At 48.3% G+C, this 15829-nt stretch overlaps 1 protein-coding gene across 1 annotated transcript; it reads right to left on the bottom strand.

Annotated features, from left to right (window-relative positions):
• Positions 1-519: 519 nt before the first annotated feature.
• On the bottom strand, positions 520-15586 carry LOC119377530 (uncharacterized). The gene is made up of 4 exons (XM_049411601.1): positions 15305-15586; positions 11912-12005; positions 10465-10622; positions 520-924 (listed from the first exon to the last, which is right to left on the bottom strand). Exons 1-4 carry the CDS (start codon positions 15584-15586, stop codon positions 520-522), a joined length of 939 nt encoding a protein of 312 aa, XP_049267558.1.
• Positions 15587-15829: the final 243 nt, after the last annotated feature.

The raw sequence follows: 15829 nt of genomic DNA, 5'->3' as shown, positions 1-15829 counted from the left end.
ACTTTAAAATACCGTAACAATTTGCGCAACAGTAGCCCCTTCCATACGAAAAGAAAGGCCGCGCGTATGTTACGCCGAGGCTGTATACGAAGCCGGGCCTACGTCGCTTTATGAATCTTAACGCCGCTACACCTAGAGTTGTTATTGGCTAGACTGCGAACTGATTTATTCGGCAAGAGAGTGCAGTCGACTCTCTCGTATCTTCTCGTATACCGCACATAATAAACTCACCTGTTCGCAACGATTATGACAGCCGGGGGTAATCTTGAGCATATATGTTTCTGCGAACGTGACTCCATGTAACAATATTACGTCAGCTTGGAAAACGCGCATACTACCACGTCCGAACGACGTTAATGAAACCAGTATAGGAAATTCATCTGGGTGAAAACACCCCGAGAGACCCGAGTGACGTCATAGTCAGCACACGTGCAAACCGCCATTTTTTTTTCTCTCTTTTCTTTTGTAGGAGCATGCCCCGTCGCGCGAACGCACGCTGCGGTTGGTGCGCGCATCTCGTCAACCGCGCGTCGTCCCGCGCGGCACGCGAAGAAGGTCGCCTTCATTTGTGGGCGAGCGCATCGTGGCTGCAGGCGGAGATTCGTGAGCCTCGGCGGTCTTTTCCGCTTCGGCGCCGGGCGAGCCCTTGTGGTCGGTGGCGTCCCCGGCTGCGGCCTCGTGGGATCCAGCGGCCGCCCCTTGCTCGCTGGCGGAAGCGGGTGCGGAAGCGGCAGCGGGTGCGGCGGCGGCAGCATGTGCGGCGGCGGCAGCACGTGCTTTCGTCCTGTGCATCATCACGAGCCCGACGACGACTCCACCGACCGCAACTAGCGCCGCAAGGATGCCAATGATGGCCACCGCGGAGGATCCCCCTCCCGCTTTGGACTCGCCGGAAGTCGAAGTCGAGTCGCCACCATCCTTTTCCTGCACGATTAGTGGTGAGAGGGAAATTCAGGGTGGCAGAAATTCGGCCTTGTTGGTAACACGTGGTGGAAATTTTTTTGGCGCACAATCAACCGCAAGGAGGTAAAAAAAATTGGGGGACCCTTAAGCTTCGCCTTTAAGAGTTGAACGCAATAGCGAAATCCGGCCCCTAGTGCGCACTTCAACCACTAAGTGCATACTTATTAATGTGTATTGTTGCACACACACCGCGCCGCGCGCGCCGCGAATCGTACAGGTTTTTGATCTAAAGCAAGAGTCGCATGGCCTCCAAGATACACGCCACGCGCTCGCCATCTCGGAGGCCATGAAGAATCTCACAATGCCTCACAGATGCAGCACATTATCTAGCGTTTGCTGTTTGCTTGTTGATATGTTTTCCGCTAGATGGACATAGTTGTCCATATTTAGAGCTGTTTGAAAGTTCGTGTGTGTTTTTAGCGGCGATGGCTGCACTATGCCGGCCTTTTTCGACATAGTTTGATGGCCTCCCAAATGCGCCTACAAATCGGCCGAATGGGGCTCGTTTTCGTCGCGACATCTGTTCAACAAAAAGAGTTAAGGAGACTCCTTCCACTACATGGCATTTATGCAGTGTTTTTCCGAAGGAGCTGCAAGTAACGTCGTGGCTTTGTGGTAGGACATCTGCTTGCCACGCGAACGGCCCGGGTTCGATCCTCAATGGGACAGAATTTTTTATTCTTAGTTTTATTGCTTTTCTCGATTTTTCGCTCACGTCGATTTTTCGCTCACAACCAACGGTGCCGACGCGCGACGACGGAATTTCTGCGACACGAGCTCTCTAACGCTATCGCGTTAAAATTCGGCAGATCGCACTCATTCTGGGAGTCCGATGTCATGCGAAGCCATAGGAGAGTAGTGGCCTATACCGAATTACCGTTATTGCTTTGGCTCAAGCGTTGGAAGTTGTACCGACTTTCTCTGAGCATTTTTGAGTAGTTATTGATAGATAGATAGATAGATAGATAGATAGATAGATAGATCGAAACAGTCAAAGTGCCTTTGGTTCGCTAAGAAATGCTTTGCATTTAAAAAGAAGGACGCAAGACGTGTCCCTCTTTTTAAATGCGTAGCACTTTAGGGGCCAGCTTGTCGTCCATTCACTGTCTCATGTCGCATGGTGCCGAATTGGTCAATACAGGCCCAAATCAACGCTAAGAATGCCCAAAACCAGTGCAAGATAAGCTAGTAAGGTCTAAAATAACATAAACTACAGAAGTAACCAAAAATTAATCGCAATAATCTACCTAAAATCGCGAAAAACGCCTCTGAAACATCCGCCTTATATCAGCGCCGAGCAAGAAAGGGCGCCAACGCCTCGGCAAGCGCGCGATCACCGAGGCGGTGGAGAGCGCGCGATTGCCAAGGGAATCACTGGGTGACCCGTGACCCGTGCTACGCACTTCCTCAGGATTCACGGTACTGGAGCTGCATTAAGCGTATGATATAGAGCTATGCACCAAGACCTGCACAAGAACGACATTTTTTTGTACTTGAATTACCTACGCGATAAAAAAATTCTTGCCAAGAAATAAATTCCTCATTTTGTCAACAAAAAATATTCAAGCAATACGAACTCGCGTTTTTGTCCATTGGTATGTGGGAGAGCATTAAATGTATTTAGATTGAGGGAATACTTGCTAGCAGCGGATAGTACGTGCACATTAAGCCGACGTTAGCCGCACTTCTCGCTTTGGTTTTTCGCTGAAAGCAAACTGACACTGACTAAGGCACGGCCCCGAGATTTTCGCGGGCTGGGCCGGCGCACTATATGTCAGAGGCCATGAATAAAGCAAATCGGTTCTGCGCAAGCCCTAAAGGCGGAGGAGAGTTCATCAACGAAGAAAAGTGTCGTCTACCTTATATAGTGAAGCTGTATACCTTTCGTTATTGGTCGGAAAATTTCGTGGCGTAAAGACAAAACTCTTTTAGCGCGTATGTGCCATGGAAATTGGGCAAACCCCACCACTCGCTGAAATTGGTACACTAAAGATTAACAAGGGAACACACGCACGGCGAACACCGGTTAGAGGCCGCACGTTGCAGCTCCTCTTGTTAACCACCTGTACGAAGTGTTTGGGCGGTGATTGAGCGCGTGCCTTTTCGTGATGATGGTCATTTTCATTATCATGATGAAAATGACCATCATGATGAAAAGTTTCGTCATGATGGTCGTGATGATGGACCAACGAGAGGTATACACTGTCATCATCATCATCATCATCATCATCATCATCATCATCATCAGCCTGTCTACGCCCACTGCAGGGCAAATGCCTCTCCCATGTTCCGCCAATCAAGCCGGTCCTGTGCTTTCTGCTGCCACGTTATACCTACAAACTTGTTAATTTCATCTACCCACCTAATTTTCTGTCTCCCCCTCACGCGTTTGCCATCTCTTGGAATCCATTCAGTTACCCTTAATGACCACCGGTTATCCTGCCGACGTGCTACGTGCCCGGCCCATATCCATTTCTTCTTCTTGATTTCAACTATATACACGGTATACACTGTAGTGATGCAGAACTATCGATGGTAATATCGATACTATCGATGGCGGAGTCACTGTCGGAATATCGATGGTAAAAAATACTATCGATAACGCTATCGATAGTAAGTACTAACGACAGTATAAAATCAACAGCGCGAACTCATTGCAGCATAAACTTGGTTCCACAAGCGCGTGGTACATAGTGGAGCCGGAGAAGCAGGCTGAAGGGCAGGAAAGTTGACATGCTCGTGTACTTCACCAGAGTGCTTCCCTGACACATGGTCCTAAAGTCAAACTGTTCGGCTGTAGCGAAAAGGAAGCCGTTACATGTGGTGGAACTGCGCGGCTTCAAATTTATATTGCATTTTATGATTTCAAAATAAAAAAAAATTGTCAAAAACTAAGTTTGTAACTTGTAAGGTGTAACTGGCTGCTTTTGAATATGAATTTATTAATGGACATATTCCGCCATTTTCACTGCGGATATAATTTATTTCTCTCGCCAAAAATTGCTCATAAATTAAGCGAAAATTATAGTAGGCTATCGCAAATATTTTGGCAATACGGCCAGCGAGCAGCAGCATCATTATTCGCACCACTATCGATAGTATTGTCACGTGGTTGTGAGGGTGAAGAATGCTGCAGCAAGACTGGGAAGTACGAAGCTCTTTATTTGGGCGAATTTGTGCCCAGAAAGTCAAAACTCAAAATACAAGCGCCCCGCCACGGTGGTCTAGTGGTTATGGCGCTCGACTGCTGACCCGATGCTCGCGGGATCGAATCCCGGCCGCGGCGGCTGCATTTTCGATGGAGGCGAAAATGTTTGAGGCCCGTGTACTTAGATTTAGGTGCACGTTAAAGAACCCCAGGTGGTCGAAATTTCCGGAGCCCTCCACTACGGCGTCTCTCATAATCATATCGTGGTTTTGGGACGTTAAACGCGAGATATTATTATTATTATCATTATTATTATTATTATTATTATTATTATTATTATTATTATTATTATTATTATTATTATTATTATTATTATTATTATTATTATTATCAAAATACAAGCGATACACGCTGCGCACTGATAGCGGCGAGAACAGTCGCCGGCCGTCGCGTAATCTGATAATCGGTGGAACAAAGCTCAAGTTTGGGCGCGACGCTCACGCGGCCGAGCTATGCGTCACTGGGGGCAGACGCTGCCCGCGAAGGCGGTTTGTCGCCGGATTTGGTTGCGGCAGCGGCAAGGACACGTGCGCGCATGCGCTCCTCATTCGGCCCAGAGCACTGCTAGTCAGCAACAGTTACATTGTGACGCACAGACGCAATCCGAGAGCTCTGAGCGTGCGCGGAAGCGGGGGCGGCAATGTTGTGGCCGTAGACATTCCCAGTTGCGATAACAGCAGTGGCGCCCCTCGACGTTGCTTTGGAAGCCTATACATCAGTCATCGAAACTTCCAGCGTTATCCCTGGTGCTCGTGTAAGCTCTCGAATGAACTTGACCATTCGCGTGCGGAGCGTAATCTTAAAGGAGTCCTGACACAAAAGTTTTCGCCCCGCGTGTTTTTGCTGCAATGTGTTGCGGCGCGGTCTGCGACAAACGCTGCAAACAGTCTTTGTTAGTGAAACCCGAATACATCAAAATAAAGCAATAAACACGCGTGTCAGTAATATCGCCAGTAATATTACCGATGGTAGTACCGATTGGACTATCGATAGTTTGTCGATAGTAGTGCTATCGATGGTTTATTTACACTATCGATAGTGTAAATAAACTCCTCTGCTATCGGATGCGCGCGCTCGTTCCGTTTTCACCCAGTTTCGCCTCGGATGCTGAGGAAGGGCATTCGGAGAGGTGGACAGACGAGCCGACGAACGAAGCGTTGCGAAAGAAGAGCGAAACGAGCAAACGCGTGTAACTCCGCTGTCGTTCGCTGTAGACTCGTGCACAACTGCAACTCCACAACAAAGTTTCGACCTCTGTGTGGTTTTGAATCAGGCGTACAGCACAGAGCTCAGTATTTGTTTCAATAAAGAAAACCACAAAACAAGCATCAAAACTGCATGATTGATGATAAGGCACCTGGGAACAGTGAGAACACCTTCCCACGCGTTTCCGGTAAATGTTAGGTTGCAGCTGCTTTGCACTTCGCACGAAAGCTTCGAATGACGTCAAACGGCCCTTCCGTCTCCCCGCGCGTGTTTCCCGCTTTCGTATATAAAAGGAAGACCCGTCTAGCAACTCATTCAGTTCGTTTAAGACTGCCATGGGTAGACCATGGAAATTAATTAAAGACATCAGAAAACAGCGTGAATACAATGTTCGACGAAAGCAACAAATTCTTCTTGCACAAAATGGCCGTGAAACGAATCACCCACTACCGCAGCGGCCACAAAGCGGTTATCACTACCATTGCTCTAAACTTATAACAAAACATCCCCTACCCCCCCCCCCCCCCCACACACACACACACATCAGCATGTGAGGTGTTTGATACAACTTTGCTGAACATTCACGTTCGAAGGACGGCATTCACCTTCGCAGGTCTGAGTTACGACTAAGTCCAAAGGGGTTTCTCAGTAAGAAAGTTTCCCAGTTATCGAAAAATTTGCCGAAATCCGGGATTCAAAACCGGGACCGTATAACACATTTCCATATTCAGCGTCCGTGTGTTTCGAGTTGACTCTATCTTTCTCGCGCTCCAGTCGGCTAACATCCCACTTAGCTCAAATGGCAAGAGCGTTGGTCGCCGGTTCGAATCGCAGACAAGGACAAATTCCGTCGTCAACTGGGTAGTCGCCTATATACTGAGAAGCCCGTATGGATTTCCATGTGGCTTCGCGCTAGAAACGGCTTGACGACAATTTTTTTCCCTTTCACAAATATTCTTTCTTATTGCGAGCTTCGGCATTGCACATTTGCCTTATGCACGGAATACTTTGGGCAAAAAGCGCACTTGCCTGTCACTGTTTTGCAGTGCAATTCGTTCAGCTTTTCAATTCAATATAGATGTTCTGTCAGCTCATTTGTTTCCGCGCTGAAAGATTTTTCTAAATTTCTGATCCTCTGGCCAGCGAAAAAAGTTCAAAATAAGACGTGGCAGTAATCTTCTATGTTTGTTGTCGAGATGGAAAAATAAAGATAGGTCCATAGAAATCGTAGAAAAGAAATTATTTAAGCACTCATTCTTTTCTCGTGAAATTCGAGGAATGCAAGCGGTGAAATGACGGCGACTTACGCATAATTTCGTGGAGTCACATTTGTAACCTGTGCCGCAGTCGGCGCACGGGTCGCCTTTCTTGTACACTTGAGACCCCGACTTCAGCCTGTTGAGTGATGATGACGTCATCGTCAGTTAGGCACAGTATGTAAACGCGAGCGTGGAAGCAGAGAGAAAAAAAAATCCGAGGCCACCCCGATGTATGACTAACCTGTGTTGTGTCGCACGAGCACAGAAGGCGGGCATAAATTTTTTTTATTTTCATGTTTTATTTTCTTTCTCTCTACGCATGGTTCATACCCGCACATTCACTGCGGGTGCGTTAATGGTCACTTAACTTGTGAGCATGGCATGGCCTATCAGTCATGTTATTTATACATTCATACCCTTCGATGCGAATTTTGGTATTTTTAGGGCTTTTTTTTAATTTCGGAAATGTATTCTGAGGTTTAGTTACAGACCCTGAATATCATGAACGTAGGTTAAGCGGAAATGTTGCGCAAGAAACAAGAGCGTGGCCACATGAACATGGCGTGCTACACGAAGCGGCAGTTAAATTTGGCCCCGACTTGTGTTCCCGTGCTCCTCACAATCTTTACAGCGATAATCCTTCACCTAGGCTTCCGTTTTGCATGCAGCAAGCAGCGCTGATAAGGCTATGAACGTTTTTATCACTGCACGCATACGCGACCAAAGCACACTTCCCCGTACATGAAGACGCATCGTGTAATTCGATGTAACCTAAGTGTAAAGCCCTTAGGTCGCGATGGAACATGTTAATATTTCACGGATATATCTGAACATATTTACTGGAATTCGGAAGTGACGGCTCTTCTCGATCAACTGCGGTCGTATACCGCATGCGATCCCAAGCCTAATGTAATCTGAAAGAAAATTGCGCCGTTCACGGAACACAAGTAGAAGTTGACAGGACACAAACTACTTGTGTTTCGTCACCCGCGATGTTTTATTTCAGTTTCGTGTCGTACCAACTATACCCCCCAACCAGGCCCGTAGCCCGGATTTTTTGTCGGGGGGGGGGGGGGGCACTTGCTGAAAGCCACCCCCCCCCCTGGCTACGGGCCTGCCCCCAACGCACATTACCTAATATAATCGTGTTTGCCCTCGTGTGCTCCCTTCCCTTATTTAAGTTTCCTCATATGACATATTTACACTTAGAGATGTGCAGATCAAGCACTTAGCAACGAGCAGCAATGAACGATGCGTAGATCTCAACTGAGGGCAGAAACTGGGGTGCGCCGAAATGAATGGCACAATGAAGTTAGTCAAATAATTTCCCATGTCCTGTATATGTCGCAACACGATTCCCACTCCGCGAAAGGCACTTGAAATGGCGCGTTATGGCGCTTGAAAGTCCGCTTATACGCAGTACTTCGCGCTGGAATAAAAAAAAAAGATACTTATGTAACAGACGTTAATGCGAGACTTGACTAAGTGTGTACCTTTTGTGTAAGAAGTACAGTTCGTTGTTTGTTTGTTTTTCGAAAAGGCAAGAGTCACCGCTCACAGTAATTGACAGCAACTTCGCACCTTTGTTTTATTAGTCGCAACCGTACAGCTAAACGACTGATGAACAAGAAGAATTGTATAAACAGTTGGTTCGTGTTTTCTCAGAAATTAGCACCTTGGTATACTCACCCGGGGTAGTAATTGCATGCTAATACTGCCAATGGTTTGTTTGGATTTGCTGTCGGCTTGTAATGCTTGAAGCCACAACCAACCAATTCGGTGTCAGCCCAGATAAGCTGCAACGATATAAACGAAAAGGATACGCGCATTTATGAAGACTGCGGGAAAAAAAAAGAAAAACGAAACACGTGCAAGCGAACCCAGTTCTTGATATCGGGTATCCGTGTGTAGTTAGCTATGTACAGCCGGTCAAATATTTAACTAGCGTGTGCAGTGGCGACATTTTTGTGTGTCGGCGCCATATAATGGAACGAAGTTGCAAAATACTGTTCTGCGGGCATGTGATTCGTAAACATGCATTGCCCTCACCCTTTTTGGAACTTAATTCAGTCATATGGCAAAGCTCCACACAAAAAATTGCCGCTGGCCCACGCTATAGTTGGAGATTTGGGCGACTGTACATATACGCGCTTTAGCCATGCAGACGCTTTCCTATTTGTAGGTATTGCTGTTCTATGGGCCGCAATGATCTTTTGGGACGCAAGCTTTAGCGCGATAGGGTTAAAGAGCCTGATAGGTTTACAGAAGCAGGAATAAAGATAGAGAAAGAGAGAAATTATTGGGGAAAAAAATCTAGGGGGGCGTCGTTCAGTCAACAACTGCGAACATTGATCAAAAGTGCGTAGTCGCGCAGGCTGGCGCGCACTATCTCGACAGAGATATGTAGACGCCTCCTGCCCTTGCACGTTCTGTACACTCACCGCTTACTTGCGTTGACGTGAGAGACAGCGCGAAAGCAGCTTCGCTCCCTGGAGCGGCCGCATACCCTTACGCCAGCCTTTTGTAGTGTCGCGAGAGGTCGGATCAATAAGGAGTTAGCTGGTAGCAGGGGCGTAGCCAAGGGGGGGGGGGGGGGGGGGGGTTCAAACCCCCCCCCCCCGAAATTTTTCAGTTTTGCTTGGGTATATATACACGCACACATACAAACGCACGCACGAACATACATAATGTATGGTTGAACCCCCCCCCCCCCCCGAAAAAAATTTCTGGCTACGCCCCTGGCTGGTAGCCTTACACTGTATGACGTTCCAGTTTATTTCTATCGTATTCATCGCTTCATCCTCACGGCGAAACTGTCGACATTTTTTGGACCGTGTTTTCTGTACCACGACCTTTACACAGAGACATTTAAGGCTCTCGCCTTAAAATTTTCAACAATAAATCGAGGGACAACGAGAAGGTTCACGACACCGGAGTCGATTTTGTTGGTCTGTTTTGCATCGAGTATTCCCACGAAGGCGATGTGCAGCGCTAAAATTTCAGGTATATTTACTATTCTGAAAATTGTGAAATTGGAAAAATCGCCAGTCTCCCCAAGCGAATGACTCGGCCACACGCACGCCTCAGTGTCGGCTAAAACGCGTCGACAGCGGTGAAGTAAAGTACATACTCAGCGTTCTTGAAATATGCCGCGTAAAGTACACGGTACACAAATTATTTTCCTCAGTTTATTTTCGCACATAGATTTCGCACGCGCGCACGCTGTACGCGTATCGCTTATCAAGAAACGTTTTAAAGGGCACCTGCAACACTTTTCCAAGTAAGCATCGAACGGCTTCACTAAAGGACTTTATTGCCTCACAAATCGACCGCTGCAATGATGTTTAGGATCCGTCAAGCGCGAGCGGAGTTCCAGAGATTTGTCGCACGCTGTAAGCGCTTTATCTCTTCTCTCGTACCGAAGAGCGCGCTGGACGCTAAGCAGGGAGGGAGGGAGGGAGGGAGGGAGTTTCTGCGAACGTGCGAATTACCTTCAGTGTGATCCCGATCGAGCGCACGGGCACGTGGCGGTCTCCCGCGGCGGTCGCAGTAACTGCAGCTCACGATGCTGAAATAAGCCAATGGCCGTGAATTTTGGGTATGTGGCGTGGTCATTTGGGTATATGGCATCATTTGTCGAGAGAAGAGGGTACCATTGCTATAGTTGGCCGAAAATGAATTGTAAATTCTAGGCCGCGTTCTGCGCTATAAAGCTTGGCTCCCGAGTTCTCAGCAGCCTCGACTACCGGCGATCGGCAGCGTTTTCTGACCATGTTGAAAACGAGTTGCAGGGCCCCTTTAAAGGAATGTAATAGAACCTGTGCGTACCTGGGCGAAGTCCTCTAAGTGACCGTCCGTAGTAGTTGCAGGGTAGCTGTCCAAATCTGCCGCTTTGAATGTCTTGCTGCCCTCGGTGTACCAATTCGTCACAATGTTTTTGACAAATTTCCCGACATCCGAGTCCGAGGTCTTTTCGGGGAGCTCGTCTTGGCCAATGTTCTGGTGCACCCCGGTGAACGACCCTGCACAACGTATATATATATATATATATATACACGTATGTGTGTGTGTGTTGCATTTCAATGAGGGAGAAATGTAATAACACCCGTGTGATTAGATTTAGGCCACGTTAGAGATCCCCCCCCCCCGTCACCCCAGGTGGCCGAAATTTATCCGGAGTAATTCCACGTTCTTTTCTAGCGGATCAAGCAAATTACGCTTCAGCGTTGTAAACGCTAGATACTAGTTTAGTACTACTAATTTTGCGCACTGTGATTATATTTGCTGTCTTGTTACCTTAAGGATGTGATTCCTGATAAGGTGCTTATGATGATGTCCTTTGGTTTATTTTTGCGTTCGGTATGTAATCTATGATTAAATCACCCTTGTAAGAGATATTGTTACAGAAGTTCTTGTGCACGCAGTTTGGTTTTGTCCACCAAGGTGTTGCGAGACAGGCCTGATGGAGGAAAAGAGGAGGAAGATTTTCGCCTCTATAGACGATTTTGCGTAAGACACATGGCGCCGCCACCTTGGGTTGTTAAACGAATGTTCTGTTGTCTTTTTTTATATCGGAACATAAATTATTAAGGACATGAAACGTCGAATGCGCCAACCCAATTTTTTTCATGCGTATGCGTCTACCGTATCACTCTTCGTTTAGTTGTTAAAGATAAAAATCGACAAGGCACAATATGGTGGCACCGAAACCCGCAGCGATAGCTGAACCACACGGGCGTTCAAGACCATCGAGACTACCGTTAAGTCGCGCCTCGAGAAACCCTTTCGTGGACGTAACAATATTGCGTACTCCTACATTATGCTGTTGAAAGTCATGTTCGCTTGGGAAACTTACTCATCTGTAGTAAGGTAATTCGAGTAACTCTACTAGTCAGAAAAAATTTAAAAACGGCCGTTGGGTGGCTAAAACAGTAAAATCTGAAGATTGTTGACCGCTGGTGGTATTTTAACACGCAAATATATCCAAGTGCACTCGCGTCTTTTGTAGGAAACACACTCACACCCAACGGTCACTGTCTCCTCTCCCACTCCGCCGGCTGAAACCAAATCCAGGGCCGAATCACACTGACCGCCCGGATATTTGTATTGGCAGTATTATTAAACGGATGCATTAGACCCGACGCCTGGCCAAGATGCGGCGGAACCGAATCGGGAGCGCCGCAATTGAACGTTTAGAGAAAGCGTAGGTCATCACATCAAACTGTAACAAAACTATTCATGCACCGTAAGAGGATGCGGCGAGGAAACAGCTCACCCGTGTCGAGCGCGGTGGCTGCTGTCTCCCGAGTTTTGCCGTCGCACTTGTCCGCGGTGGCCTGAGCGGTCTTTGCCAGTGCGTCGTCCCACTTCTGTAAAACGATCAAGTGACACTCACATTGAAGCAGCGATGGCATGATTTGTGGCGAATCTCTCTAAGAAAAAACAACTGCCGGGCGTATGAAACATTGGCAGATCATGCCCGTGCACCGACAATGATATTACCACGCCCACTTCTTTTCTTATTTTTATGTTTGTCCGTTGCACGCGTAGCCGCTGCCTTGCACAAGCCACGCCCTAATGTGGGGGAACCTTCCAGATTATGTTAGAATCTTCTTATAGGCTTGAGCGCGAAAACGCGAACAGCTGAGATTATTCTGGATCTAACGCGGCCACCAGCGATAAGGCTCGAATGTTCGATGCCGCATGTATAAATGCCGACGCGCCTTGCTGCAGACCAGTTTTATCGACAGCCGACGCTCTGTTCGCTGCTATCAGTGTACAGTGTGTATTGCTGTAGTTTGACTTTCCGTTTCCCGGCCACAAGTACGACCAAATAAACAGTTTCATTTTGAACACGCCTAATGCTGCCTTCGTCGACGTCACGGCCCCATGACATCTGGTGGAGGTGCTGCTTCATGATCCGGACGCCACTGCGGGGTGCTGACTTAAGCCCAAGCCGTGAAGAAGACGACGCTAAAGACAACCCGGATCGTCGAACTAGCCGCCGGCAGAAGGGCCTACAGCAAGAGTACGGGCTCCTTCCCGAAAACACCAGGCAGCCCAAGACCGTCACATCGACCGCCGAGACGATGACAGCCCCTCTGCCGACTACAACAGTCGTGATGCACCGGCTTTCCGTGAATCGTCGTTTGAAGACCCGGAGAGCTGGCTGGAGACGTACGACCGAGTCGTCACATACAACCACTGGGACTATGAAGAGAAACCGCGCCACGTCTACTTCTACTTAGAAGAGGCCACGAAGACGTGGTTCGAAAACCGTGAATCGACCCTTGAAACCTGGGGCCTCTTTCGGACGACGTTCCATAATACCTTCACGAGCATCGTCCGCAAGGAAAATGCCGCTGTTTTGCTGCAGACAAGAACACAGCTACCGAATGAGACAGTGACCATCTACACGGAAGAGATGACGCGACTTTTCCGCCTGGCCGATGCTGCCATGCCTGAAAGAAAAAGGTCCACTTCCTTATGCGGGGAGTGAACCAAAACCTCTTTGCAGGGTTGGTGCGGAACCCACCAAAAACAGTCACCGAATTGCTAACGAAGACTACAACAATTGAAAAGTCACTGTAGATGCGGACGAAGCATTACAACCGCTCAACCCTGTTTACAGGCTACACCGAAGCGCACTCGCTAGGCACCGAAGACCTATGGGATACCATCAAAGCGAACGTGCGGGAGGAGCTGCGCAAGCTGTTACCATCGGCACAGCCCAAGGAGGTTTCATGGCACAGCCTCAAGTGGATTCAATCGCCGACATGACTCGCGAGGAATGTTCCCAGACATTAGGGTGCGGCCTGCGCAAGGCAGCGGCTACGCGTGCAACAGACTAGTTACATAAGAATAAAAGAAGTGCGCGTGGGAATATCCGTGAGAGGCCGACACTAGCCAAAGTTATGCACCAGTTAAAAACAACATTACCTGGAGATAGTGGGAAGAGGAGGAGGAGGAAACGACATTATTGAATTCTAAGAGCCTGCTAATACTTATAGGTAGCCTTGGTGGAGGCAACCTGTGGAGCCGAGGTTGTGAGATCCACCTGGAGTTTCCTGTCTTCTGTCCTTACGAGGGCCTCACAGTGCCCTCTGGGGGTGCTGGCAACAGATTTTTAGGTGGGGGTTTTTCTAAACATCCCCATTGCGCATTGCTTGGAGTGCCCTAAACATTTAGCTCACAGTTATACAACTTGGATTTACGAGTCCGCATGTAATACACGCCAATCTGTGCATACATGACAAAGAATACGGGAATTTGGCGCAGAATCGTGGTTTGTTCTCTTGATAGTTCATTAGGAGCTGTGTAGATTTTTCTGGCCTCCTTGAAAAATAGAGTAAGCTCATTAAATGTGGTCATCGGCTCGTCCCGGGAATCCGCAGGTTCAGAGGAGGATGTACACCGAGCCTGGTTGATTAAGCCTCGGGATATTCGGTGTGCTGCCTCGTTCCCTGCGTTCCCCGAATAAGCAAGGACCCACAGCAATTACGTGATCGCATCTGTTTGCAGACGGTTCATTAGATTACCAGATATGCTGCCTACGTAACTCCTGGCATAATTAGTGACGGCGTGGTTGGAATCGGGATGATTTTTTGTTTGAGCGGTGAGTGCAAGCACCATGGCAGACTCCTATGCTTCTAGAGTGGACAGCGGTCTTATAGATGCCGCGGTTCGGAACGACACCGTCCCGCGTCACCGCACGTATGGTGTATATTTGAGGGTCACATCGTTAAGGACATGCAATGCAAGAATGTTGATAGTAATTACTAGTATTTACTTCAACATTCTTGCAATGCAAGAATGTTGAAGTAAATAGTGAGAGAAAGGACATGCATATATATTTCCCTCGGAAGGAAGCAATACCTGCCCCCCCCCCCCCTCCCAATCTCCTCCCACCCCCTCTCAGCTCTTCTCTATGCTAGTGGTTTCCTTGATGGTCCAATGTCGACTACGAACTAAGTTTCTCAACATCAATTCACAGTGAATGATGGACTAGTCACTGATTTGGTCCGAAAGTTTGATTAGTATTTGAATTTCCATCGATAGTGTTGTATTTCTTTTTGTGTGTATGTGTGTCATTGTACCCTACTCTCGGAGCCTACTCCTAGCAAACAGCTGCGTTCGGACACGCCTATGCACTCTTGCAGACATCTGCGTTCTGATGCGCTTTCCGCCGAGCATCGCCGTGGCCATTCCAGGCGCGCCTTTCATTGGCTACCCCTCTCCACCGAGCGTCATCCTCGCCGCTCCCTCGGCTAGACACCCCATTTCCCTTTCCGCCAAGCTTCCCTGTTGCCTTTCTAGTCACGGCATAGCCCTCTTCCTATCGTGCTTCAACCTTACCACACAGCAACACTGGCGGACGGGGAAGGGTTGGCTAAGAACAGCTTCGCTTAAGCAAAGAGTGATTTGACTCTTTTTAGAGAGTCCTTACTTGCCATGTGCATGAGTTTAAAGGCACATGTGGACTCTCTTTGGTGATCCCTATACTCTCATCCGAGAGTCGTGGCACCCAAAAGAGAATCAACTTGTCTCTTTAAAAGGAGTCATACACGTGGCAAGCGAGGACTCACCAAAAAGGGTAGCACATACTCTTTATTAGAGCTTATTATGACAGTCTTCCAGAGCTCAGGCACTCAAAGGCAAGAATACTCACCAGTTTCTTCATATTGCTCGCCTTCGGTAAAGTGTCACCGCCGGCGACCTTTACTCCACCGCCGGCTACCTGCGACCGGTAATCGTTGTGATATGCGACCAGAGCAACCTTGTCGCTATCGCCGAGCACGGTCTTAAGGGAATCGCAGCCCGAGGCTTCCCTCACGAACGCGAGCAGCATGCTCCTGAGGACGGACGGCGCCTCGTCCTTGGCACCCGCACCGCTCCCGATTGCCGCCAGGAAAACGAGGAACATCGGCGAGGCCATCCGGTTGAACGCCATGGCTGTTTCTTCTTCTTGGAGCACGCGACTTGGGCACGCGAGGTTATGATGATGATGATGGTGTTGCTGGGATGATTGGCACCTGCCCACTCAGGGGAATCGGCCAAGAGTCGCGCGGATCATATAGTGTGAAAGTTTTAAGCGCTAATTGAGGTTATAGAGTCAATTAGAATGAAGGTTTGTTTGTTTGTTTGTAGCCCAAAGGAGACTGGCTTATACCCACGAGGGGGATTGTCCACACTG

Source organism: Rhipicephalus sanguineus, unplaced genomic scaffold (assembly GCF_013339695.2).
Source record: "Rhipicephalus sanguineus isolate Rsan-2018 unplaced genomic scaffold, BIME_Rsan_1.4 Seq485, whole genome shotgun sequence".
Taxonomy (NCBI): Eukaryota; Metazoa; Arthropoda; class Arachnida; order Ixodida; family Ixodidae; genus Rhipicephalus; species Rhipicephalus sanguineus.
The sequence above is the reverse complement of the archived record's forward strand: the minus strand, read 5'-3'. Positions and strand labels throughout refer to the sequence as shown.